Consider the following 26,445-nt stretch of genomic DNA (forward strand, 5'->3'; position numbering starts at 1 on the left):
ACCCGTTGGGGCTTCTCCGGGATACAGGGAGATGAAGCTTCAGTAGGGACTTCAAGGTTGGGGTCAGGAGGTCTCAGGGAGGACAGACCCTGGCGTGACGGCTTGCCTCTACGTCTAGCACGTCTGGACTGCCTCTTGAGGTTGGGAGAAGTATTCCGGAGAGCGTAGTCACCCTGTGAGGATCCTGGGTGGGCAGTAGTCTCATTGGGCTGGAGGACTATTGCGCTACCCACACACATTACCCATCTGGGCTGCTCCGGGATATTGGGAAGTGAAGCTTCAGCAGGAGCCTCCGGGTTAGGATCATCGAAGACCATTAGAAAGGCCACCAGGAAGGCCATTATGTCCAGGACGATAGGATCCTGTGCGTCCCATAGGGGGGTGATCCAATTCAAGGCATCACCCCCTAGGTAAGACATCATGAATCCCACCTTAGCCCGATCTGTGGGAAAACATAGAGGGTAGAACTTGAAGTGTAGCATGCATTGCTCCACAAATGCACGACTCTGTCTTGGATCCCCATAGTAACGTGGCGGATCCGCAGGAACGAGAGCTGACAGATCCATCTGGATGGGTGCGTAATTCGCCTGGAACTCAGCTAAGGAAAAAAAAATGTTATTTATTTATTTTTAATGCATGTATTCGCTGGAAAACGTCTCAGAGAGCGAAGGCCGTGGGGCTCAACGGGAACCATGGCCTGAGCATGCTGTAATGCACACGCCCGGGCTGAGCGGCGTGTGCGTGTGATTCCACTGAACCGTGCCGGAGAGTGAATGCCTGGAGGGGCGTAACTAGGTATTCACCCGATCCGACCAGGGTCGCACGACGGCATACGACGCCAGTGCACCAAGGAGGAACCGAGCAGAGGGACCAGGTGCTACTCCAGGACAGACCCCGGACACGGCTGTTGACCCACACAGGGGAATACAGGAACAGACTGCTTAGGCTGGCACACAGACTGGTGGGAATAGGCAGGCACGACTGGTATGCAGGCAGGCGGGTATGCAGGCAGGGGGGTACAGGCAAGCACGGCTAGAGTGCAGACAGGGAGGCACTAGCAGGTAGGAACGCAGGCGGGATAGGGCCCAGTACACACTGGGACTCAGGAACAGAACCACAGATGTGGCGGACAAACACAGCAGAGTGAGGCAGCCCAGAGAGGTGAGAGAGAGCAGGGCAGGACGAGACCGCCTGGAGCGGTGAGCAAGAGTAGAGCAGGACGAGGCCGCCTGGAGCAGTGAGCAAGAGTAGAGCAGAACGAGGCCGCCTGGTGCGGTGAGCAAGAGTAGAGCAGGACAAGGCCGCCTGGAGCGGTGAGCAAGAGTAGAGCAGGACAAGGCCGCCTGGAGCTGTGAGCAAAGGGTCAGAGCTGAGCGAGACTGCCGGAGCAGTGAGCAAGGAGTCAGAGCAGAGCGAGACTGCCGGGGCAGTGAGCAAAGGAGTCAGAGCAGAGCGAGACTGCCGAGCAGTGTGCAAAGGAGTCAGAGCAGAGCGAGACTGCCGGAGCAGTGAGCAAAGGAGTCAGAGCAGAGCGAGACTGCCGGAGCAGTGAGCAAAGGCAGAGCAGGCTAGAACCGCCGGAGCGGTGAGCAAAGGCAGAGCAGGCTAGAACCGCCGGAGCGGTGAGCAAAGGCAGAGCAGGCTAGAACCGCCGGAGCGGTGAGCAAAGGCAGAGCAGGCTAGAAACGCCGGAGCGGTGAGCAAAGGCAGAGCAGGCTAGAACCGCCGGAGCGGTGAGCAAAGGCAGAGCAGGCTAGAAACGCCGGAGCGGTGAGCAAAGGCAGAGCAGGCTAGAACAGCCGGAGCGGTGAGCAAAGGCAGAGCAGGCTAGAACCGCCGGAGCGGTGAGCAAAGGCAGAGCAGGCTAGAACCGCCAGAGCGGTGAGCAAAGGCAGAGCAGGCTAGAACCGCCGGAGCGGTGAGCAAAGGCAGAGCAGGCTAGAAACGCCGGAGCGGTGAGCAAAGGCAGAGCAGGCTAGAACAGCCGGAGCGGTGAGCAAAGGCAGAGCAGGCTAGAACCGCCGGAGCGGTGAGCAAAGGCAGAGCAGGCTAGAACCGCCGGAGCGGTGAGCAAAGGCAGAGCAGGGGGGACAGGGCTCTGTTCACACGGAACAGACAGGAAGGGAAAGGCAGAACCAGATACCCACAGGGTACTTGCAGTGAAGTAGCGAGTGGACCACAAACTCACAAACGGGAGTACAGTGACAACGAGCAGGAGTTAGGTACTGTAGCTTCAGCGTCCCTGCCTCCTGCTAGGCAGGGACGCTGTTCCCCTCACCTCTCCGCTCCGTGCCCGGCGTCCTCCTCCCGCTCTGTTGGCAGCGCGCGCTGCTTCCCGGCCACTGTGCTTAGGGCGCGCGCGCGCTCCCCCTCTCTTAAAGGGGCCGCGCGCGCCGTCCTAAGGAGTCCCCAGCCAATGGCTGGAGGACCTCACCATATATAAGGCACCTCCTCCAAAATGGAGGTGCCCGAGCTATGTTGTAGCATAGTTCATCACTCTGCTTCAGCCCTCAGGTCCCGTCTCCAGTTACCTGCCAGTTTCCTGCCAGTTTCCTGTCTGATACCTGCCTGACTCGTGTCTATCTGCTGTTATTCCTGCGGTCCGACAGTCTGCCTACCAGCCCTGCCAGTCTGTCTATGGATCCGGCAGCCCGCTCACCTGGGAGCGCTCACCTGCTACCTGCCTGCTAGCCTACCTGGAGGCTCTGCCGTCACGTGCTGTGACCACCTGCCTGTCCAGAGAATCTTACCCGCTCACCTGGGAGCGCTCACCTGCTACCTTCCTGCTAGCCTACCTGGAGGCTCTGCCGTCACGTGCTGTGACCACCTGCCTGTCCAGAGAATCTTACCCGCTCACCTGGGAGCGCTCACCTGCTACCTGCCCGCTAGCCTACCTGGAGGCTCTGCCGTCACTTGCTGTGACCACCCGCTTGTTCAGAGACTCTCGCCCGCTCACCTGGGAGCGTCCACCCGCTACCTGCCTGCTTGCCTACCTGGAGGCTCAGCCGTCACTTGCTGTGACCACCCGCCTGTCAAGAGACTGCCCCCGTCACTTGCCGTGACCTCCTGCCCTCTTACCCAGAGACTGTCTCCGTCACTTGCCGTGATCTCCTGCCCTCTTACCCAGAGACTGTCCCCGTCACTTGCCGTGATCTCCTGCCCTCTTACCCAGAGACTGTCCCCGTCACTAGCCGTGACTGCCTGCCCGCCTTCCCTGGGTGTCACCCGCTTCCTTACAAGGACTGCCCCTTTGTATAGTTGCTCTGTGGTTCCACCTCCCAGACCCGTTACAGGTACGAGTTCAGACTCTGCAGAAAAAGGAAAGGTACGGACATAGAGAAACATGGGAAACAGGCTAGAAGCGTATACAGACAAGAACAGACACAGTAGCAAGATACAGGAGCGGGTCTAGGTAGCAGCCCCTAGAAGGCGGGAGGAACAGGCTAGGAGCGTGTTCAGACAGGACAGACAAGATACAGGAGCGGGTCTAGGTAATCGGCCCCTAGAAGGCGGGAGGAACAGGCTAGGAGCGTGTTCAGACAGGACAGACTAGATACAGGAGCGGGTCTAGGAATGCAGCCCCTAGAGGGCAGGAGGAACAGGCTAGGAGCGTGTTCAGACAGACCTGGAAATACAGCCTCCAGGATAGGCAGACAATAGAACACAGAAGGGACCTGGCACATTCAGAGTGCAAGAGCACACTAAATGAAACACAATGCTCAGGCAGGGATTGATTGGAGCAGCTGGGTTAAATACCAGGTGACAGACAGCAATAGGCTGAGGACGCACAAGGGGTGTGCCTGCAGCAGGTACAAAAAGCAGGAAGTGATCGGACGCCGCCCTTAAGCAGCAGAAACAGACACAAACAGACAGCATGGAGGGAAGCCAGAGAGACATTCTGGACTGGAGATCAAGTGCGCGCTCTTGCACAGTTGGAGATGGACCACTATGCAAGGATGCCGCCAGGTATGTTACACAATCTTACCTCAACAGAGGCAGTATCCCCTTAGCTCGGCTCAGGAGAATGCCATAGCCCAGCAAGTCCAAAAATTACTACACAGGGGAGTCCTAGTCAAAACCCAGTCCCCTTGCAACACTCCCCTGTTCCCAGTAAAGAAAAAGAGCGTGCCAGGACAACCAGCCGCATATAGAATGGTCCATGACCTCCGGTTGGTTAACAAAGCCACAGAACTTCTAACACCAGTTGTGCCCAACCCGCATACTTTTCTGTCACAGATACCTTCTAACTCTCTTTGCTTTTCAGTGATCGATTTGGCAAATGCATTTTTCAGTGTACCATTACATCCTGACTGCCAGTACCTGTTTGCTTTCACGTTCCAGGGCAGTCAATATACATGGACAGTATTGCCACAGGGTGCCCAGAACTCCCCCAGCATGTACACTGCAAGTCTGCAGGAAATACTGGAAGGATGGTCTGAACCACATATCATTGTTTTGCAATATGTCGATGACCTGCTCATTCGTGCCCCTTCTAGGAAACAATGTCATAGTGCAACCATATCGCTTATGTTGTTTCTCTATCGAGCTGGCTGCAAGGCATCGAAAGATAAGCTTCAGTTTTGTAAATCTTCAGTCACCTTTTTGGGACATTGCATTACACCAGGAGCCCGTCATTTAACAAATGCACGCAAACAAGCAGTACAGGCATTCACCGTCCCTAACAATGTTGCAGCCCTCAGAACTTTTCTTGGACTTGTTTCCTATTGCAGACAGTGGATTCATGCCATCTCTGTTTTGATGCAGCCCCTTTATGACTGTCTTACCCCAACACCTTTTGTACTAACATCAGAGGCAATAGACTGTTATTATTCTCTTAAAAACCGTATTTTGGCCGCTCCAGCTTTGGGTACCCCTAATTATGAGCTCCCATTTACTCTGTACCTTCATGAACAAGCTGGACATGCAGCAGGAGTTTTAACTCAAACAAATGGTGATAATCAGAGACCTGTTGCCTACTTTAGTGGCAGATTAGATGCGGTAGCCAGAGGTGCACCATCCTGCGTACGTGCTCTGCATGCTGTTGGACTATTACTCCATAAATCCGCAGACATTGTTCTTGACCACCCGCTCACCGTTCTAACACCTCATGATGTCTACACTATATTGAACCAAGTGCAACCCGCTCACCTCTCAGCAGCACGTCATCTCAGGTTACAATGTGCACTGTTAATGCCTCCCAATGTTTCATTACAGAGGTGTACTACTTTGAACCCAGGAACTTTGTTACCTCTCTCGGATCTAAAGGAGAGGTCAGGTACTGTGCTTTTTAAGGAAGATCCAAGAGAGGAAGTTCCTCATGACTGTGTACAAATGATGGCACAAGAAACGGCAGGTTTACCTACTGTATTTGAACATGAATTAGAAAATGCAGATTTTGAAATTTTTGTAGATGGATCCTGTCATCAGGACGATTCGGGCACTTTCCATACTGGATATGCAGTTGTCTCCCTCAATGCAGTAATCAAGGCAGAACCAATGCTCCCACACCAATTGGCTCAAGAGGCCAAACTTAGGGCCCTAACCGAGGCCTGTAAACTAGCAGAAGGTAGTATTGTTAACATTTACACGGATTCTAGGTACGCATTCGGTATAGCGCATGATTTTGGTCCCATATGGAAGTCAAGAGGTTTCCTGACGGCAGCAGGACACCCCATAAAGAATGCTGATGCGGTCCAGCAGTTAATTGATGCACTACAACTACCCAAAAAAGTAGCTGTCATAAAGGTAAGAGCACATACCAGATGCACCGATCAGGTGAGTAGAGGAAACGCGATGGCAGATGCAGCAGCAAAAACAGCAGCCTGTAAGCCGCAACAAGGGCCAACAGTACGTCAGTTAAGTGCCCCTAAAAACCCCTTTGTGTCGGAGGACATCTTATCCCAAATGCAGGCTCAGGCTCAAAAGGAGGAGGTTGATAAGTGGTTAAAGGAAGGTGCATGCCTGAATGAAGCAAATGGGGTATGGGGAAAGGGACACGATGATGCCTTCCAAGGGCACTGTACCCAGCGTCTGCCCAGATGCTACATGGGCCGACACACCAATCTAAAACGGCTGTGATGAGTGTGATGCAGAAACATTGGGTGGCACCAGGATTCTCCACCTGTATTGAACAACTAATAAAAGGGTGCATGATATGTGCTACACATAATTAGGGTAGAGTAGTTAAAACACCACCCAAACACCCCCCGGCCCCTCTATCCATTCCAGAGACTGCAAATTGATTATATTTAGCTGCCAAAGTCAGGATCATGGGAATATGTGTTGGTCTGTATTGATTTGTTCTCAGGATGGAAAGAGGCTTTCCCGATTGCCAAAGCCACGGCTGCGGCAACCGCAAAGAAACTGCTTGCGGAGGTGGTCTGCAGGTATGGGGTACCAGAGGTAATTGAGAGTGACAGAGGTACACACTTCACAGGTGAAATAATGAATGAAGTCATGTCAGCTCTAGGAATTCAACAAGCATTCCACACCCCATATCACCCGCAAAGTAGTGGTAAAGTGGAAAGACTGAATGGGACATTGAAATTAAAAATTCAGAAAGCCATGGCTATAACAGGAAAACCATGGCCGGATTGTTTACCGCTTGCTCTGTTTTCAGTAAGATATACGCCCAATAAAAAGACCGGACTCTCTCCATATGAGATATTGTTTGGCAACGTACCCAGCCTAGGGTGTTTCTATCCGCAAGCATTAGAAGTGAACAACCATGTGCTAAGTTCCTACGTGAGGGCTTTACACAAAAAGATTAAGCAAATACATGATAATGTCTTCAGTTCTCTTCCAGATCCAGATCAAGACTCCAGCAGCCATACGCTGCAACCTGGAGACTGGGTGGTTATAAAAAGACACTTGAGGAAAAGCCTAGATCCACGGTTTGACGGACCCTTTCAAGTTCTGCTGACCACAAGCACAGCCGTTAAGCTAGAGGGAAAAGAGGCCTGGATCCACGTGTCCCATTGCAAAAAGATACTAGGAGAACCAGCGGACAAAGAATGAAGAAATTGTTTATACTTACCTGCATCCTTGCGACCACAGGTGCATGGACTACGTTGGGCACTACAGATGGAGGCGACAATAGATTCATTAAACACCATCTTTCTCTAATCGATGGACTAAAGGAGCAAAACCAGACTATTGCTAATTATTGGATATTTACACATGCCCCTGTGACGTCCACTAGCATACCCTTTCTCGCTGTTCCAGTCTCATGGGAAGAGATAAACCTTTGGGTGAACTGTTCAGATACTTGGGCCAATAATGCCACACAGAGATTGTGGAATACCACTGTTGGGATTCCCGTAGTAGGGTGGACAAAATTTCCCTGGTGGCAAGGGAACCTGACGGGTCAAATAATTCCCAGGTTGTATATAGCATTTAAAGGAGGGGAGTGGGTACCTCGTAACAAAACAAAAATTACTGATCTAGGGAAAATACCTGAACAAGGATTAAAAATAAGTTTTAATGCCACTTCAGGAAGCAGTGATGCCTTTAAACCTTCCCTGTTGGAAAGATATCTACACACTTCTAATTGGGTGAATAATGTCTATTTTAAAAACAGAATCAATTGATTATTGTCACGAACCAACATACCCTTGTACTAGATTATTTAGCAGCGGCACAAGGAGGAATGTGCCAGATAATAGGGCCCGCATGCTGCCATTATATAGACAATTCTAGTGTATTGACGCTGAAACACAAGTGAGAAGACGTGGTAAAATTAAGGAGACTTTATGATGAGGCCAACCTCAAGAATCAGGATTCCTGGTGGGCAAACACCTTTTCCTTTCTAAATCCCGTTAATTGGTTTAAAGGTATCGGTGGGTGGTTGGCTGGTATAGTGCAAGCTACTTTTCAGGTTTTGCTAATGTGTCTTACGGTTTATTTGGTTTTTAAGTTTTTTTCTAATGTGTATTCAGCGTTGTACTAAAAGAAAATATAGAAATTCATATTGATAAATGAAGGAACAAAAGGATGGAATGTTATAGCAGAAGAATAGGTCCCTCAAGTTTAAAGGCCCCATCTATGCTATATAAGTCTGACAGTTACTTTAGGTCAAAACAACAGCTAAATGTTCCTTCCTTGTATCAATAGAGACTAACGTGTCCTTGCTAGTCATCAGAATGTATCTGATTAAATGTGTCTAATTAAATGTTTCCGATTAAATGTTTCAACACAAGCATAGACATCACGAGAACAGAAACCAGTCTTTGTGTGCTAAATTGTATAATCGGACCATATATGGCAAATCCGTTTCCTGCCTTCAGGGTGTATATAAACCCTATGCTTTGTAATAAAGTTAGAGCTTGTTTGACACATACATCCTGTCCTGTGTCTCATTCTCTCCGATATCGTAATCCAAGGATAGAAGACCCAGAAAGCAGTGACGTCAAGCTGCACTACCTGAGCAACTTCTGTGGGTTGTAGAGTCTGTCTCATGCTACCACGAGGGTGAAAGTACAACCAACATTCAAAAGTGACCAAAACATCAGCCAGAAAGCATTTGGTACTGAGATGTAGTCTGTGGTCCCCACCTGCAGAGCCACTCCTTTATTGAGGGTGTCTTGATAATTTCCAATAATTTCCATCTATTGTCTATTCCATTTGCACAACAGCATGTGAAATTGATTGTCAATTAGTGTTGCTTCCTAAGTGGACAGTTTGATTTCACAGAAGTTTGATTTACTTGGAGTTATATTCTGTTGTTTAAGTGTTCCCTTTATTTTTTTGAGCAGTGTATATATAATAGCTGCACTCAATTCTTGTTTTGCAGAAGGTGAGACAGTTTATTCACAAATAGCAAATAACAAATATTCACCACACCATAAAGATTGGGAACATGGGGAGTTTAGAGCGAAATGTCGCGACATTTTGATGAGAGTTGGTCTTTTTCAAACTTCGCTATAAGAGAAATTTACATTTGTTAGAAAATTAGAAAAAAAACAAATGTGCTATACAATATATAACAAGTGGTTGCATATATACATAAATATACATAAATATACAGAGATGACACTCAACATAGGTATGAATGTTTCAAGCAAATAAATCTTTAAGAGAGTAGAGGGGAAAGAGGGTGGGGGGAAAGGGAGGAAGAGGAGGGGGGAGGTAATCCCTAGGAGTCCCTGATGGCATGAGTGATGGATATAGATTCAAAGAAAGAGACTAAGAGAACCTAATAAGAATAGGGTATATACAGTGCATTGTGAAAGTATTTGGCCCCCTTGAACTTTTCTACCTTTTGCCACATTTCTGGCTTCAAACATAAAGATATAAAATTCAAATTTTTGGGGGAAGAATCAACAACAAGTGGGACACAATCGTGAAGTGAAACGAAATTTACTGGATATTTTAAACTTTTTTAACAAATTAAAAACTGAAAAGTGGGGCATGCAATATTATTCGGCCCCCTTGAGTTAATACTTTGTAGGGCCACCTTTTGCTGTGATTACAGATGCAAGTCGCTTGGGGTACGTCTCTATCAGTTTTGCACATCGAGAGGCTGAAATTCTTGCCCATTCTTCCTTGCAAAACAGCTCGAGCTCATTGAGGTTGGATGGAGGGCGTTCGTGAACAGCAGTTTTCAGCTCTTTCCACAGATTCTCGATTGGATTCAGGTCTGGACTTTGACTTGGCCATTCTAACACCTGGATACATTTATTTTTTAACCATTCCATTGTAGATTTTGCTTTTATGTTTGGGATCATTGTCTTGTTGGAAGATAAATCTCCGTCCCTGTCTCAGGTCTTTTGCAGACTCCAACAGGTTTTCTTCCAGAATGGTCCTGTATTTTGCTCCGTCCATCTCCCCATCAATTTTAACCATCTTCCCTGTCCCTGCTGAAGAAAAGGGTGAGGGTGATGAGCGATGTTACTTTTACGCCAAGCATATCGTTTTGCATTGTGGCCAAAAAGTTCGATTTTGGTTTCATCTGACCAGAGCACCTTATTCCACATGTTTGGTGTGTCTCCCAGGTGGCTTGTTGCAAACTTCAAACAAGACTTTTATGGATATCTTTGAGAAATGGCTTTCTTCTTGCCACTCTTCCATAAAGGGCAGATTTGTGCAGTGTACGACTGATTGTTGTCCTATGGACAGACTCTCCCACCTCAGCTGTAGATCTCTGCAGTTCATACAGAGTGATCATGGGCTTTTTGGCTGCATCTCTGATCAGTCTTCTACTTGTTCGAGATAAAAGTTTAGAGGGACGGCCGGGTCTTGGTAGATTTGCAGTGGTCTGATACTCCTTCCATTTCAATATGATCGCTTGCACAGTGCTCCTTGAGATGTTTAAAACTTGGGAAATCTTTTTGCATCCAAATCCAGCTTTAAACTTCGCCACAACAGTATCTCGGACCTGCCTGGTGTGTTCCTTGGTCTTCATGATGCTCTCTGCACTTGAAACAGAACCCTGAGACTATCACAGAGCAGGTGTATTTATATGGAGACTTGATTACACACAGGTGGATTCTATTTATCATTACCAGTCATTTAGGACAACATTGGATCATTCAGAGATCCTCACTGAACTTCTGGAGTGAGTTTGCTGCACTGAAAGTAAAGGGGCCGAATAATATTGCACGCCCCACTTTTCAGTTTTTAATTTGTTAAAAAAGTTTAAAATATCCAATAAATTTCGTTCCACTTCACGATTGTGTCCCACTTATTGTTGATTATTCCTCCAAAAATTTGAATTTTATATCTTTATGTTTGAAGCCAGAAATGTGGCAAAAGGTAGAAAAGTTCAAGGGGGCCAAATACTTTCACAATGCACTGTATATATGTGTATATATATATATATATACAGTGCCTACAAGTAGTATTCAACCCCCTGCAGATTTAGCTGGTTGACACATGCGGAATTAACTTGGCATTGTGACATTTGTACTGTAGATCAGCCTGGAAGTGGGAAATGCACTGCAGCAAATTTTTTTTTTTTTTAAAAACGTTAAAAGTTAATTCAGAGTGTCATTTATTATTCAACCCCTCAAACCACAAGAATTCTGTTTGGTCCCCCTAAAGTATTAAGAAGTAGTTCAGGCACCAAGAATAATGAGCTTCACATGTGGGGATTAAAGATCTCTTTTGCCAGCCTTTTCTGACTATTTAAGACCCTCCCCAAACTTGTGATCAGCACTCAGACATGGTCAACATGGGAAAGACAAAGGAGCATTCCAAGGCCATCAGAGACAAGATCGTGGAGGGTCACAAGGCTGGCAAGGGGTACAAAACCCTTTCCAAGGAGTTGGGCCTACCTGTCTCCACTGTTGGGAGCATCATCCGTAAGTGGAAGGCTTATGGAACTACTGTTAGCCTTCCACGGCCTGGACAGCCTTTGAAAGTGTCCTCCCGTGCCGAGGCCAGGCTTGTCCGAAGAGTCAAGGCTAACCCAAGGACAACAAGGAAGGAGCTCCGGGAAGATCTCATGGCAGTGGGGACATTGGTTTCAGTCAATACCATAAGTAACGTACTCCACCGCAATGGTCTCCTTTCCAGACGAGCCTGTATGGTACCTTTACTTTCAAAGCGTCATGTCAAGGCTCGTCTACAGTTTGCTCATGATCACTTGGAGGACTCTGAGACAGACTGGTTCAAGGTTCTATGGTCTGATGAGACCAAGATCGAGATCTTTGGTGCCAACCACACATGTGACGTTTGGAGACTGGATGGCACTGCATACGACCCCAAGAATACCATCCCTACCTGGAGATTTTGGCCAAGAACCTCCGCTCCTCCATCAAGGATCTTAAGATGGGTCGTAATTTCATCTTCCAACAAGACAACGACCCAAAGCACACAGCCAAGAAAACCAAGGCCTGGTTCAAGAGGGAAAAAGTCAAGGTGTTGGAGTGGCCTAGTCAGTCTCCTGACCTTAACCCAATTGAAAACTTGTGGAAGGAGCTCAAGAATAAAGTCCACATGAGACACCCAAAGAACCTAGATAACTTGGAGAAGATCTGCATGGAGGAGTGGGCCAAGATAACTCCACAGACCTGTGCCGGCCTGATCAGGTCTTATAAAAGACGATTATTAGCTGTAATTGCAAACAAGGGTTATTCCACAAAATATTAAACATAGGGGTTGTATAATAATTGACCCACACTTTTATGTTTAAAATTTAATAAAATTCAACTGAGCAACATAACTTTTTGGTTTGTAAGATTTATGCTTCTGTTCATAAAACCTACTCTCGTTTGCAGTTTGAAGGCTCTAACTTATTTGCATCTTTTCAAACCAGCTAAATCTGCAGGGGGTTGAATACTACTTGTAGGCACTGTATATATATATATATATATATATATATATATATATATATATATGTAGTTATGTGGGGCACTGACCTATGGGTGCTCCAAATATGGGGATCAAGTGTCAAGAAGTGCAGGTACTTCCTTCAGCTTCATTGAGCCTGTAGGTAGTTAATTGTTCAAGGGGTAAATCAAGGAACAGACTGCTGAACAAATGCTCAGGCTGTTAGGTATAAAGGTAAATTACCTTAGCGGTGGTGTGGGGGATCTTGCTTGGATAACATCCCATTTAGCCAGCACCTCATCTACAGCAGTCTGCGCATCTTGTCCTATTGCATTCACGGCATAGGCAAACAGTATGGGAGACCCACTTCCTAATAATGGGAACATTTTTTTCAGGAGGCCCTCCTCTACGTCTCTTGCAAGGGGCATTGGAGTGCCTCAAAATCTTTGGCAGATGTTGCAGTCAATGCATAAGCAAGAACAGTATGGGAGACCTGCTCCTTTCTAATGGGAACATGTCGTTTCTGTTGCTCACCTCTATGTGTCTTTAAATTGTTATTGAGGTTTTTTCCAAAATTTTGGCAGCCGTTGTACTCACTGCATACTCTATAACTGTAAAGCAGACCCGCTCCTTTCTAATGGGAACATGTTGTTACTGTGGCCCACCTCTATGTGTCTTTAAATTGTTATTGGGGTTTTTCCTAAATTTTGGTAGCCGTTGTACTCACTCCATGCCCTATAGCTGTATAGCATACCTGCTACTTTCTAATGGGAACAAGTCGTACTCATTACTGAGGCCCACCGTTGTACTCACTCCATGCCCTATAGCTGTATAGCATACCTGCTACTTTCTAATGGGAACAAGTCGTACTCATTACTGAGGCCCACCTCTATGTGTCTTTAAATTGTTATTGGGGTTTTTCCTAAATTTTGGCAGCCCTTGCAGTCACTGCATGGGCATTACCACTATAGGACACCCACTCCTTTATAATGGTAACATTTTTTTACTGAGGCCCTCCGCTATGTCTCTTCAAAGGGGTATTGAGTTGCGTCCAAATTTTTGGCAGCCCTTGCAGTCACTGCATATGCAATAACAGTATAAGAAACCCACTCTTTAATAACGGGAACAACAAAGCATAGCCGGCTGATGGCCCTCTAACAATAGCGAGGGCCGCCTGCTGGCCCTTTAAGAATAGTAAGGGCCACCTGATGGCCCAATAAAAATAGTCTTTGTGACTTTCAGAGTCCCTCTTTCATAAATGAAACAGGATGTGTCTGATCATGTCTCACACACCACATGGCCCGATAAGGTAGTAAAATGTTACAATGACATTTACTGGTAAATGTATTTTTCATCGTTGAAAGCAATGCAAAAGTGCAAAAACGCATCAAAAACGCTACGTGTGAACATAGTCCAAGGTGTGGAGGAGCATTTTTGTTTTTGTATATTTATTTTGCCTTATATACAAGTCATTACCCTGGAAAGGATGTTCCTTAACATTTTTCCCAGGAAAATCCAGTTTGCTTTCATTTTTGTATGTTTTATTGTGAGTCCGTAAAAGTAGCGTAATACTCTGACAACATTGTTGACAGTAGTGACCTGGGAGTCAGAAATGCTTCCAGGGGTCTTCCCCATGCTGTTCCCATGTCATTTGAGCACTGTTCCCATCGATTTGGGCAATTTTTAGGCCCTCTGCAGACCGCAGGGGGGAGCCGCCAGAAAAATGCTTGAGTTTCCAATAGACTTATATTGGTCCCGTTGCTCGGGCCGAGCACTCGAGCATTTCAATTTGCTTTTTAGTGCTTGCATTTTGGTGCTCGCTCATCACTACATATGACCAAACCAATTTGGTTGTCCATGTGATATGGGGCACTGCGGTTGTCATTGTTGTGGGGGCACTGTGGTTGTCACTGTTTTCTTTTATTGTTCTATATTGTTCCTCTCTTCTATTTGAGCTGTTTTATCTGAAATTATGTTCTCTAGGTAAAACTGTTACTTTATGATATTATTAGTGCAGGATGGAGCATAAAAGAGAGATCTCTTCTCTGGTGCTCAGTGAATCCCTGTTTCATTCACCACCTTAGGACCTGCACCAGACATAGCACAGAATGAGTTTTACCAAAAATACTCCTTCAATATAAATGTTGAAGCCTTTGGAAGTAGTATGATTTGGTATAACATTCACAGGTATATCACAAAAAATAGAAAAGTAGGATTGCTATTGGAATAAAACCAGATAAATAGGCAGATTGAGGATATTAGAGTGCAACATGTTATTCTGGGCAAAATGCTCAGTGTATTGTGTATAGTACAGAGTGTATAAACCTGTGCGGGGCCGGTTTAAGACAAGTTTGGCCCTTGCTAAAAAATAAAAGTGGCGGCCTATATTCTGTAGTCACATGCAGTAATGATATTACCAGTTCGTTCACTACCTAATAGCCGGTGTAATAAAACTTTTGCCAATCATGAGTCCTGCCAGGCCCAAGTATGTACAGATTTGTGATGTCATCAGCTCGTGCCACTTCTCGATGCAACAACGATTGGTGCCGGACAAGCACTTTATGGTTAAGTCAACCTCTTTCTACCGCGTGTTTTAGACGCAGCTATTTTGGGCCTACGGATGCAGTGATTTTCTTCATCTTTTTATTACTGTGTTCTAACCAGTCAACATAGTAATATTAGGGTTTATTTTTTCCAGGTCAAGTGATAATTTTTTAATGGTACTATTTCGGGGTATATAAAATGTGTTGAAAAACTTTTAGTATTTTTTTGAAAAAATAGTAATTCTGCAATTTATTTATTTTTTAGAATTTGTTTCAGTGTTCACCATGTGGTAATAGTGACACATTAACTTTATTCTACAGGTCAGTATGAGTGTAGTGATTCCAAACAAATATACTATTTGTATATTATTGTTCTCACTAGTACACCTAGTTTCAGCAAGATCCCAGCTAGGTAAATGTCAGGCTCTTGACACATGGGTATAGAGACTGTGCCCAACAGATCAGCATGAAGAATATATCTCACATGCGGCACTATTTTACCATAGCTCATGAGTCAGATATATAGAGCATGTAGAATTAAAGCACTCCTCCCATCAAAGTTTTTATCCTCTTAATATATTGCAATCATCATATAATATGTAGCACTGTGTACTTACAACTGCTCATTCTGCCTTTCTACCCAGTAAATTCTTCTAGTTTCTTTGCTCTATGTATAAACAGGAAGTCTCTGGTCCCTGTATTTATCATTCCCCTCTTCCCCTCCTGACCCAGCTGCTCTGCTCCTCTCCCCTGCCAAGGACTTTTGCAGTAACTATGACTCATACAGGGAAAATTGACCTCCTGCTTCTACATAGAGCTTAGAAGGATTCAGCTAGTGAGTTTTTAATCATGTGATGTTATAGACCTAATAGAAAAGCAAAGAATAAGCTGGGGAAATGGGCAAAATGAGCAATTGTAAGTACACAGTGCTATATAATATGATGACTGCAATATATTAAGAGGATAAGAATTTTGCTGGGAATACTTCTTTAAGGATTAAGCAATTTTTTTCATTGTTAATTTTCAAGATATAACTTTTTAGTTTTTTTCTGTGGATAAAGCTACAATATCTGAACGCTTTTTGGAAAACAAGTAAAAAAATGTAAAAGCAATATTTTGGGAAACATCTAACATGTAGATTAATTTTTATTATCACTTTATGGGGTAGAATGGAAAAAAGAGATCACATAGTCTTGATTCCATATATAAAGGGAATAATTTTACCAGCTAACACAAAAAACCCTTTTGTCTATTCCTCTTAAAAGATAATCTTTAATAGTCATACTTGACACATATAACATACAACAAGTGCCCATAAAGTGCCCATAAAAAGTGACCTAGTGCAGGTAGAAATATTCATTCATTATGATTATTTTTATAATTATTTTTTCTTTTTTCACACCTTCTTACTGAAGACGATAGTCTTTCACTACTGGATATATAATATATTGGTGTGAACTTGAACAACAACAGCCTATACACAATAAGTCACTAATCTTAAAAACAGCAGGAGTAGGTTGTTGTAGGAGGGGCTTATGAATGCATATCTATTATTTCCCAATCTACATCAATATATCACATATATATATCAAGGGCGCAACCTTATACCAGTAGTCCTTAATCAAATATATTCACATATTCTAGTATGATATTCCTATAATTAGCAATGCTAATCCCACTCACAGTTTGGATTTATATGGTAAACTGATACTCCATTCCAAATACTTTTTCATGACAATAACATGATCAAAAATAGGACTTATCTTATATAAGTATTCACGTTGCCCCCAATACTTATATAAGATAAGTCCTACAGAGTACAGGTTCTCTATGGGGTTCAGATCAGGTGAACAAGGGGGCCATGTCATTATTTTTTCTTCTTTTAGACCTTTACTGGCCAGCCACGCTGTGGAGTAGTTGGATGCACGTGATGGAGCATTGTCCTGCATGAAAATCATGTTTTTCTTGAACGATACCGACTTCTTCCTGTACCACTGCTTGAAGAAGTTGTCTTCCAGAAGCTGGCAGTAGGTCTGGGAGTTGAGCTTCACTCCATCCTCAACCCGAAAAGGTCCCACAAGTTCATCTTTGATGATACCAGCCCATACCAGTACCGCACCTCCACCTTGCTGGCGTCTGAGTCAGAGTGGAGCTCTCTGCCCTTTATTGATCCAGCCTCTGGCCCATCCATCTGGCCCATCAAGAGTCACTCTCATTTCATCAGTCCATAAAACCTTTGAAAAATCAGTCTTAAGATATTTCTTGGCCCATTCTTGACGTTTTATCTTATCTTTCTTGTTCAAAGGTGGTTGTTTTTCAGCCTTCCTTACCTTGGCCATGTCCCTGAGTATCGCACACCTTATGCTTTTTGATACTCCAGTAACGTAGCAGCTCTGAAATATGGCAAAACTGGTGGCGAATGGCATCTTGGCAGCTTCACGCTTGATTTTCCTCAATTCATGGGCAGTTATTTTGCACCTTTTTTTGCCAACACACTTCTTGCGACACTGTTGGCTATTTGCCATGAAACGCTTGATTGTTTGGTGATCACGCTTCAAAAGTTTGGAAATTTTAAGACTGCTCCTTCCCTCTGCAAGACATCTCACAATTTTGGACTTTTCAGAGCCCGTCGAATCTCTCTTCAGACCCATTTTACCAAAGGAAAGGAAGTTGCCTAATAATTAAGCACACCTTATATAGGGTGTTGATGTCATTAGTCAACACCCCTCCTCATTACAGAGATACACATCACCAGATTTACTCAATTGGTAGTTGGCTTTCAAGCCTATGCAGCTTGGAGTAGGACAACATGTATAAAAAGTATCATGTGATCAAAATACTCATTTGCCTAATAATTCTGCACACAGTGCATTTATTTACTTGCTTACAGCAGTTTACATGTTCATTTTGTTTCTATTTTAGGTTTTGTCTGTTAAATGGCCACAGTGTGAACATGCTCTTATACGTGGCATGCATACCAACTGGAGCTCTGGCTCATGTCTTTGGTTTTACAGTGCAAACTTAGACTGGACAGTCTTTAAGTGTTGCTCTATCTGGACTGTTCCTGTCCTGCACTCTAATTATTTATAATAAAGAAGTAGGATTCATTGCACATCTTTAGGGCTGGACCATCTATTTTTAGCTTGTGTCTAACAATACACCAGATTTATTACAGAGTGTCATGCTGTTTGATACATTTTTGGTGCATCTCTAAACCATTTACAGTATCTAGTTTGGTCAATAAAGTTGTGCCAACTTGTGGAACAATTTCTGTACAATTTTGGTGCCAGGGATTGTGACTTAAGCCTTTTTCCAGCCACTTCCTGATATTTTACACCCTTTGTCGAAAATGTCTAAAATCTGTCCAAAACTTTTCTAAAACACATAATAAATGTTATGCAAAGCACGAGAGAGGTTTTCTTTGCACAAATTACTGTAGGTAGAAGTTCTCTACCATCCACAGGATAGACTTTTTGATTGTTTGGGCCCAATCGTTAGGTCCCCCCAATGATCACCAGAATGGTGCACTTTTATCCCCATTAGAATGTCACTGGAGTGCACTTGATCAACTGCCGCTCCATTCGTTCCCTATGGGCCTGCCAGAGAAAGCTAAGAACAGGACAATGGAAGTCCTGTAGCGAATGAATGCAGCGTCAGAGCATGCGCAGTGCCGCTCAGTTCTAACAGTGATAACAGTGCCCCATTCTGATGTTAAGTGGAGGTTCCAACAGTTGGTGCCGATCTATAATTTATCACCTATCCAAATGATAATAACGTCTTCATACCAGAATACACGTGAGGAACATTACTGGCACATGTATTGTAGCTATTGTTTATTGTTCTTTATCTGCTCCTGCACTGCATTCCACAAACATGTCTATCATCTCCTGACTGTTATGTTCTGCAACTTAGAACTAAGGAATAGGAGGGAAAAGCTGTCCCTGCACTGAGACTCAGCTAAACCCTACGCTGGGGTGGGTGCCCTATTCATGTGAATAGCCCCACCGAAACTCCTGCACTGAACTCAAACGAAGACCTAAAGGAAGGGGAAAGAGGTCCATTAAAGATCTTAGGACTGGGAGAAAAAACAGGAAACCTCCCAACAGAAAAGTTAGTTGCAGAAACAAAGATTAAAGGGAACAAAACTGGTCAAACAAGAAGTCCCAGGATATCAATAGTCCAAAGCACAAACAACTTAACAAGGCAAACTAGCCAGAGCACAAGCATAACAACACTGATGTCCAGCGGGGAATGGGAGACAGGTGCTGAGTAGTAAAGAGTGAAGAGATCACTTGACCAAGACACCCAGCACCACAGGAAAAGTCTAGAAGCCAGCAAACCACAACAAGATGGCCGATAGATAAACAACATAGATTCCAACACTGACTCCCCCACTATACACCCAAAATACCATTTTAGTTGCTCCTGTGCTGTATTTCTATGAGGATGGGTGTCCTCGCTGTGGCATTTGTGCCTCCTCTCTGTACCTAATCGCCGTCCTGCGGCTTTGATTTACATGAATGACACGTTTCATCAACATAGTAAAACAACATTTCGTGACTGTGCACTAGCTTCACAGGCTCACATAGGCGCACATTGCTCTTCCCTGCTGCGGGCAGAGCATAAAACATCACTGCGCAAGCACCGAGCGATGTCTTTCCAGCTTATGCAGTGATGTTTTATGTTCTGCCTGCAGTAGGGAAGAGCAATGTGCGCCAGCTCGGGCCTGCAAGGCTACAGCACAGGCGTGAAATATCTTTCGATTTGTGGATGACGCATCCATCAAAGTGGCGGCTATTAGGAGCAGAGAGGAGGCACAGACACCGCAGCGAGGACGCCCATTGGACTGGACCATCCTCATTTAAATAGAGTGTGGGAGAAATTAAAATGCTATTTTTGGGGATATTTAGGGGGCGCTAGAAGATGATAGACACATTTATGGAATGCGGTATAGGAGCAGATAAAGAAGGAGTTAGAGACTCAAAAACTGGTGACGGATTCCCTTTAGATGGAGAGATAGTATGCATACTAGACTCCTCTGTGGCCATGCAGTGAGAAAGAATGAATGGACTTGGGACGTGCAGCCTAGTGATTGGAGGGGGGGTCCATATATTTATCACCTATTGTGTGGATAGATGATAAATGGAGGAAAATCCTTTCAGATGCTTGAAATAGTGTGCAATATGTAATGGGTTGATGCAAAAAATGGTAAAATGCAACATGTATAACACACACACCATGGCACAGTTATAGGTTTTACAGCAATTAACAAAGGTAAAAGAAATATTTTAATTAATCAAAATGGTGTATGCTAGATAGTACATTTCACGCAAATCACAGAATATTAGACACACATCTCTCACATCTGGCGCTTCACTGCACATCTGACATTAGCATTTTATTCCCCAAAAAGCCCAAAATACATTTGCAGAAACATTTCCCAAATCTGACGCAAGTTAGCACACAAATTACACTACTTTTCTCCAACATTTTGCTTGATAACTTACAGTATATAAAGCTATAAAATATAAAGAGCTTTGATCCTTCCAATAATAATAGCTGGCTAATATTGGCCCTGTGCAATACTTCAGGCTGATTAATCAAAACCAACCCCAATCTTGAAAAAAAGTCCGCCGGTGTAAGGCACGTGCCCCTTAATGGGTTTGGCACATCTTTCCAGCTGACAGTGCACCAAAATCTGAAATCTACTATAATAAATTTCTGCAATAATTTATGTCACTTTCTCGCATAAATTATATTGAATCTGTCTGGCCAAGATTGGTTATACCTTGACATAAGAGAACCACAAGTGACCATGTGAGGTCTACTCAGCACCATAAGATCAGGACAGAAGACCAATCCGAAGCAAGCAGAGGACCAGGCGGGCTTTTGTGGGGGTAGGACAGGTGAGAGGTGTGCTAAAAATAAGGGAGTATAATATTCTATTATTTTTAACCTCCTCCTAGTCCTCCGTTTATTATGCTTTGGGGTCTGGAGAGACCTCGGAGCATAATAAAAGTCTGTTCATGACAAATTCAATTAGGATCTATTTCTATTCACACCAAATTGAATCTGTAAGCCAATTTGAGCAGAACTGCCCAAAATGAAGTTTGGGAATTTCTCCCATCTCTAGTGGCACCCCTCCCCCTAATCCCTACCCACTTTTTTTTTTAAAAAATGACCAAAATAAAAATGAAGTTGCAAAATTTTTAGGTAACTATTACATATTTATGAGTTTTACATGCCCCGAAACTGACGTATAGTAGAGGAAGATGAAGATGATATCACGTTGAACGTGTTGCGCTGCGGTAAATGAGAAGCCTTATGTGTTCCATAATGGTTCTTTATTGTCTCAACATGCTTTGGCACAGGACCGGTGCTTTTCTCAAGGTAAAAAAACAAGTATTTTTACCTTGAACATACTTGTTTTTTTACCTTGAGATAGGTGTCAGTCCGGTGGCGAAACGCGTTGGTACAATAAAGAACTATTTTGGAACACAAGGCTTCTCATTTACTGCAGCGCAGCCCATTCAACGTGATATTGTCCCCTCTAATCATCTGGAAGAAGCTTTTCGACTTCAGCCACGTGGCCGCAGCTGCAGTTACATGCGTCTACAGGTGTTGTGCCTTCACACAACACCACCAAGTGAGCGCAGACTCCCGCCTTTCACTATCGTTACCAGGCGATACGATACTGCTCTATGTCTGTGCCCTTTTACCTCCCAGTTTTCCACAGCTGATTTAAACACTTCTGTGGTATATGCCCAGTTGGTTGAATTTGGAAATTTTGCATTTTTATTTCCAGGCTACATAATTTTCAAATAGAGGGGCACAGAAGAAAAAGAAAAACTGTTCTACATTCAATGGATCAGCACCAATTGGAGGAGGACTCAGTTTAAATAAAAAAATCTAGTGAAAGGTCCTCTTTAAACCATCAGTACTTGGAAGTCATCTGAGAGCTCAGTCACATCCTGTTTAAAATATAATGTAATTGTAAAAACCTTCCAAAATAAATATTTAGTATCTTAAAATATTACATATTATAAAACACTGATGTAAACTTCACTTAACAGACACCATTACAACAGCTATCCATGTGTTATACATCTTTACAGCCATTTACAATGGTCAGCCTCTTAAAGGGACTCTGTCAGCACAGAATGACTGTTCAAATCAAGTTCAGGCGCTCGGTGCATCACAGCAGAGCCAAACAATTAACTACACCTTCCCACCTGCTTGGTTTCCATCTATCTCCACTCTTCTTTGGCTCTATGAGGACAGAATTGTCCATCAAAGCAAAGGGGGTGGAGACTGCGGAAAACAAGCAGGTGGGGAGGTGTATATAAATGATTGGCCCCGCTGTGAAGCATCAAGCGGCGGGACTTAGTTTGAACAGTCATTCTGGGCTGACAAAGTGCCATTAAAGAGGTACTATAAGAACAATGACAAATTCCTGCAGGAAAATTGCACCTACAATATAAATAAATAACTCAATATTTTATTATCAAATTTCACAATTTCATTAAAGTATCATTTAGAGCAGTTGATCTTCCGGTAATGTACATTTGATATGATCCTATTTATGAAATTGTGATCTGTTAATTAACTGATCATTAAATATTGAATTTCTAATTCATAGTGTGGGTGCAGTGGACTTACAGTGGGCACGAAAAGTATTCAGACCCCTTTAAATTTTTCACTCTTTGTTTAATTGCAGCCATTTGGTAAATTATAAAAAGTTAATTTCTTTCTCATTAAAGTACACTCTGCACCCCATCTTGACTGAAAAAAAACAGAAATGTAAACATTTTTTACAAATTTATTAAATAAGAAAAACGGAAATATCACATGGTCATAAGTATTCAGACCCTTTGCTCAGTATTAAGTAGAAGCACTCTTTTGAGCTAGTACAGCCATGAGTCTTCTTGGGAATGATTCAACAAGTTTTTCACACCTGGATTTGGGGATCCTCTGCCATTCTTCCTTGCAGATCTTCTCCATTTCCATCAGGTTGGATGGTGAACGTTGGTGGACAGCCATTATCCGGTCTCTCTAGAGATGCTCAATTGGGTTTAGGTCAGGGCTCTGGCTGGGCCAGTCAAGAATGGTCACAGAGTTGTTCTGAAGCCAGTCAAGAATGGTCACAGAGTTGTTCTGAAGCCACTCCTTTGTTATTTTAGCTGTGTGCTTAGGGTCATTGTCTTGTGGGAAGGTGAACCTTCGGCCAAGTCTTAGGTCCAGACCACTCTGGAAGAGGTTTTCATCCAGGATATCTCTGTACTTGGCCGCATTCATGTTTCCTTCAATTGCAACCAGTCGTCCTGTCCCTGGAGCTGAAAAACGCCCCAATAGCATCATGCTGACACCACCATGTTTCACTGTTGGGATTGTATTGGGCAGGTGATGAGCAGTGCCTGGTTTTCTCCACACTTACTGCTTAGAATTATCACCAAAAAGTTCTATCTTCGTCTCATCAGACCAGAGAATTTTATTTCTCATAGTCTGGGCGTCCTTCGTGTGTTTTTGAGCAAACTCTATGCGGGCTTTCATATGTCTTGCACTGAGGAGAGGCTTCCGTTGGGCCACTCTGCCATAAAGGACCGACTGGTGTAGGGCTGCAGTGATAGTTGACTTTGTGGAACTTTCTCCCATCTCCCTACTGCATCTCTGGAGCTCAGCCACAGGGATCTTGGGGTTCTTCTTTACCTCTCTCACCAAGGCTCTTCTCCCATGATTGCTCAGTTTGGCTGGATGGCCAAATCTAGGAAGACTTTTGGTGGTCCCAAACTTCTTCCATTTAAAGATTATTGAGGCCACTGAGCTCTTAGGAACCTTGAGTAATGCAGAAATTGTTTTGTAACCTTGGCCAGATCTGTGCCTTGCCACAATTCTGTCTCTGAGCTCCTTGGGCAGTTCCTTTGAGCTCATTATTCTCATTTGGTTTGACATGCACTGTGAGCTGTGAGGTCTTATATAGACAGGTGTGTGCCTTTCCAGATCAAGTCCTATCAGTTTAATTAAACACAGCTGGACTCCAGTGAAGGAGTAGAACCTTCTCAAGGAGGATCACAAGGAAATGGACAGCATGTGACTTAAATATGAGTGTCTGAGCAAAGGGTCTGAATACTTATGACCATGTGATATTTCAGTTTTTATTTTTTTTTTTAATTTCTACATTTCTGTTTTTTTTCAGTCAAGATGGGGTGCAGAGTGTACTTTAATGAGAAAAAAATGAACTTTTTAGAATTTACCAAATGGCTGCAATGAAACAAATAGTGAAAAATTTAATTCAATACTTTCCGTACCCACTGTATGTTTTAGGAATTTGTAAGAAGCTAAGAATTTAGTTTTACAAATAGAGTTATCATTGAACACTAGATATAATGTGGGGGTACTGATACTCTATGGGTACATTCATGGCACAATACATAGTGATTAGCTCATGTATTTGTAACTTATAACAGCCTAACAGCAAACATAGCCTCTCGGCACATAAACCCTATCCCCCCTATCCAGTGCTCAGTGATTACAGCTTTCTTAACAGTATACTTTGTGCTCTTTTAGGTTTCCTAGTGTTTTATTCCCCTGAACTATTCCCCTTTCTATCAAAAACATTTGTATTCATAGTAAGGAAACATTTATAGGAATTTGGAAATCAAATCTATGGGACGTTGTAAATAGCTTTCTGCCTCCTTTGTACTTCTGCAATCTGCCAACATGAGATCAGAAATCATCTCAGCTATTGCTTTGCTTACATGTGTGGCTTATTTAAAATACATCCATGTGGACAGCAGATGAATTACTTTGTTTTTCCTAATAATTTTAGACTAAACACTAATATTCTAGCTACATGTAGCATACTCATGCACAGTAACTGGAGGACAAAAAGACATTAGGGAAATGGCACTAAATGCTATGAGCATGCAGCATAAAGGGTTAAGAGGACACTTTATTAATTACTTACTTGTCTATGTCAAAGTCTTTGTAGTGTGCTATGAAGAGTCCCGAGTAGTCCTCACTCAGGAAGCCTTGGTAGTCCAGCTCCAGCATGTACAGGGTCCCTGCCACAAGTGGCATCTCCAGCTCCAGCACCAGGTACTGGTGGGGCTCAGAATGCCATAGGCTAGTAATGGTAATGTTCTGCCCATGGTCTGGGGAGCTGGCACTTGTGTCTTGTAAGTGTGAGGACACTTTTTCTCCATAGAGATTGGCTCTGTTGCTTTGTTTGATTCCTGATTTTGACTTTTTGCTCTCTGTCTGCTCATTCTTGTAGTTGAACTCAGACAGTGGTGCCAGCTGTGCCCGGCTAATGTTCAGATTGGAGCTGTGCAGCAGCACAACGTCTGTGCCATGCAGGCAGCTGATGGTGATGTTCACCTGCCCAGACAGGGGGTAGCTGCCTTCTGCATCTTGCTCTGTTCTTGGCCACAGCTCCAGGTCATAGTGTAAGGGCACCAAGTCTTTGGGCAGCCTGGGGTTGTCCCATATGCCAGGTCGTCCTGTGGCTTGTGTGGGAAAGGTTAATAGGACAGGAGGGGTGCTCATGTTGGTAGAGGCACTGTTTGTGTCCATCTGCTCCTCTGTCAGGTCTGCTTTACTAGTCCTGGCATATAGAGTTCCCAGCACAATCAGTGCCAGGAGCAGAGCAGCCAGCAGCAGTGCCAGCAGGGCAGCAGAGGTCCTGCTCAGGTAGAAGCCAGAGGAAGACTTGGGTCCCATGTTGTAGAGTGTGTACCCCTCTCCAGAAGATAAGTCCTAGGATCTGCTGCTAAAGTAAGTGCTGGGTGTGTCACAGGGTGGCAGGGGGGAGTGCAGGCGATTGCTCCATGGATTTTTGGGTTGGAGGATGTGCAACAGGAGGAAGCGAGGAGCTGACTTACTCTGGATACAGAGACATGTATATATACAACAGCAGCAACCCAGAAACATCAGGGTGGAAGGAGGGGAGAACTGCTGGGACTCCTGCTAATGATACATAGACTCACAATCAGAGGCTGGGAGAGAAGCAAGAAAAAGCACAGAATAGCAATCCATAGAGTGTACAGTCACCCAGAGGAAGCAGATGGGACAAGAATAGGAGAAATGGGAATAATTACACACAGGAATGGTGAGAGCAAGCTAAGCTGAGTGAGCACTGCACAGAAGCAGTGACAAGCCATGTCAGATATTTGTAACAGACATTACTATTCCAGCTTTATGATTAGAGTCCCCTGGGGAGCTACTGGTTAGGAAGGGTTAAGTATGTTATCACAGGTGTAGCTTCCTATATTGCTTACTTTAGTTATAGAAAACAAAGGACATGGTAGGTAAGCGATAACTCCTCCTTAAAGCTATATTACCTTCTAATTTTCAGAAATTGCACAAATTTCACATAAACTAATTAGAATTCATGACTTTACAAAAAAAAATCTGATATAAATCTTCTGGCTTTTAGGGAATATTTGCAGACTGGTCCTTTTCATCTTTGCAAATAGATGTGTACTAGGCTAGGGTCACACAACAGTATAAAAAATCATGAGAAAACATAGAGTTATAGCTCAAAAATATTATTTTATTAGGTATCATTAAAAATTATATTGCATACAGAATACAGATAACACACAATTATATCAAAGTGACACAGTGCAGAGAA

General features: G+C 44.0%; 1 protein-coding gene across 1 annotated transcript in view; it reads right to left on the minus strand.

Annotated features, from left to right (window-relative positions):
* LVRN (laeverin) overlaps window positions 1–25,720 on the minus strand; it is a 201,705-nt gene extending 175,985 nt beyond the window's left edge. The window contains exon 1 of the mRNA XM_073677039.1: window positions 24,778–25,720. Coding sequence (XP_073533140.1) covers window positions 24,778–25,532 — 755 coding nt within the window. The 5' untranslated portion in view covers window positions 25,533–25,720. The remainder of the gene's footprint in view (window positions 1–24,777) is intronic.
* Between the last annotated feature and the right edge of the window lie 725 nt (window positions 25,721–26,445).

The sequence above is a fragment of the Phyllobates terribilis genome, unplaced genomic scaffold (genome assembly GCF_046119375.1).
Source record: "Phyllobates terribilis strain yellow unplaced genomic scaffold, ASM4611937v1 Scaffold_1__5_contigs__length_1240528914, whole genome shotgun sequence".
NCBI classification, from domain to species: Eukaryota; Metazoa; Chordata; class Amphibia; order Anura; family Dendrobatidae; genus Phyllobates; species Phyllobates terribilis.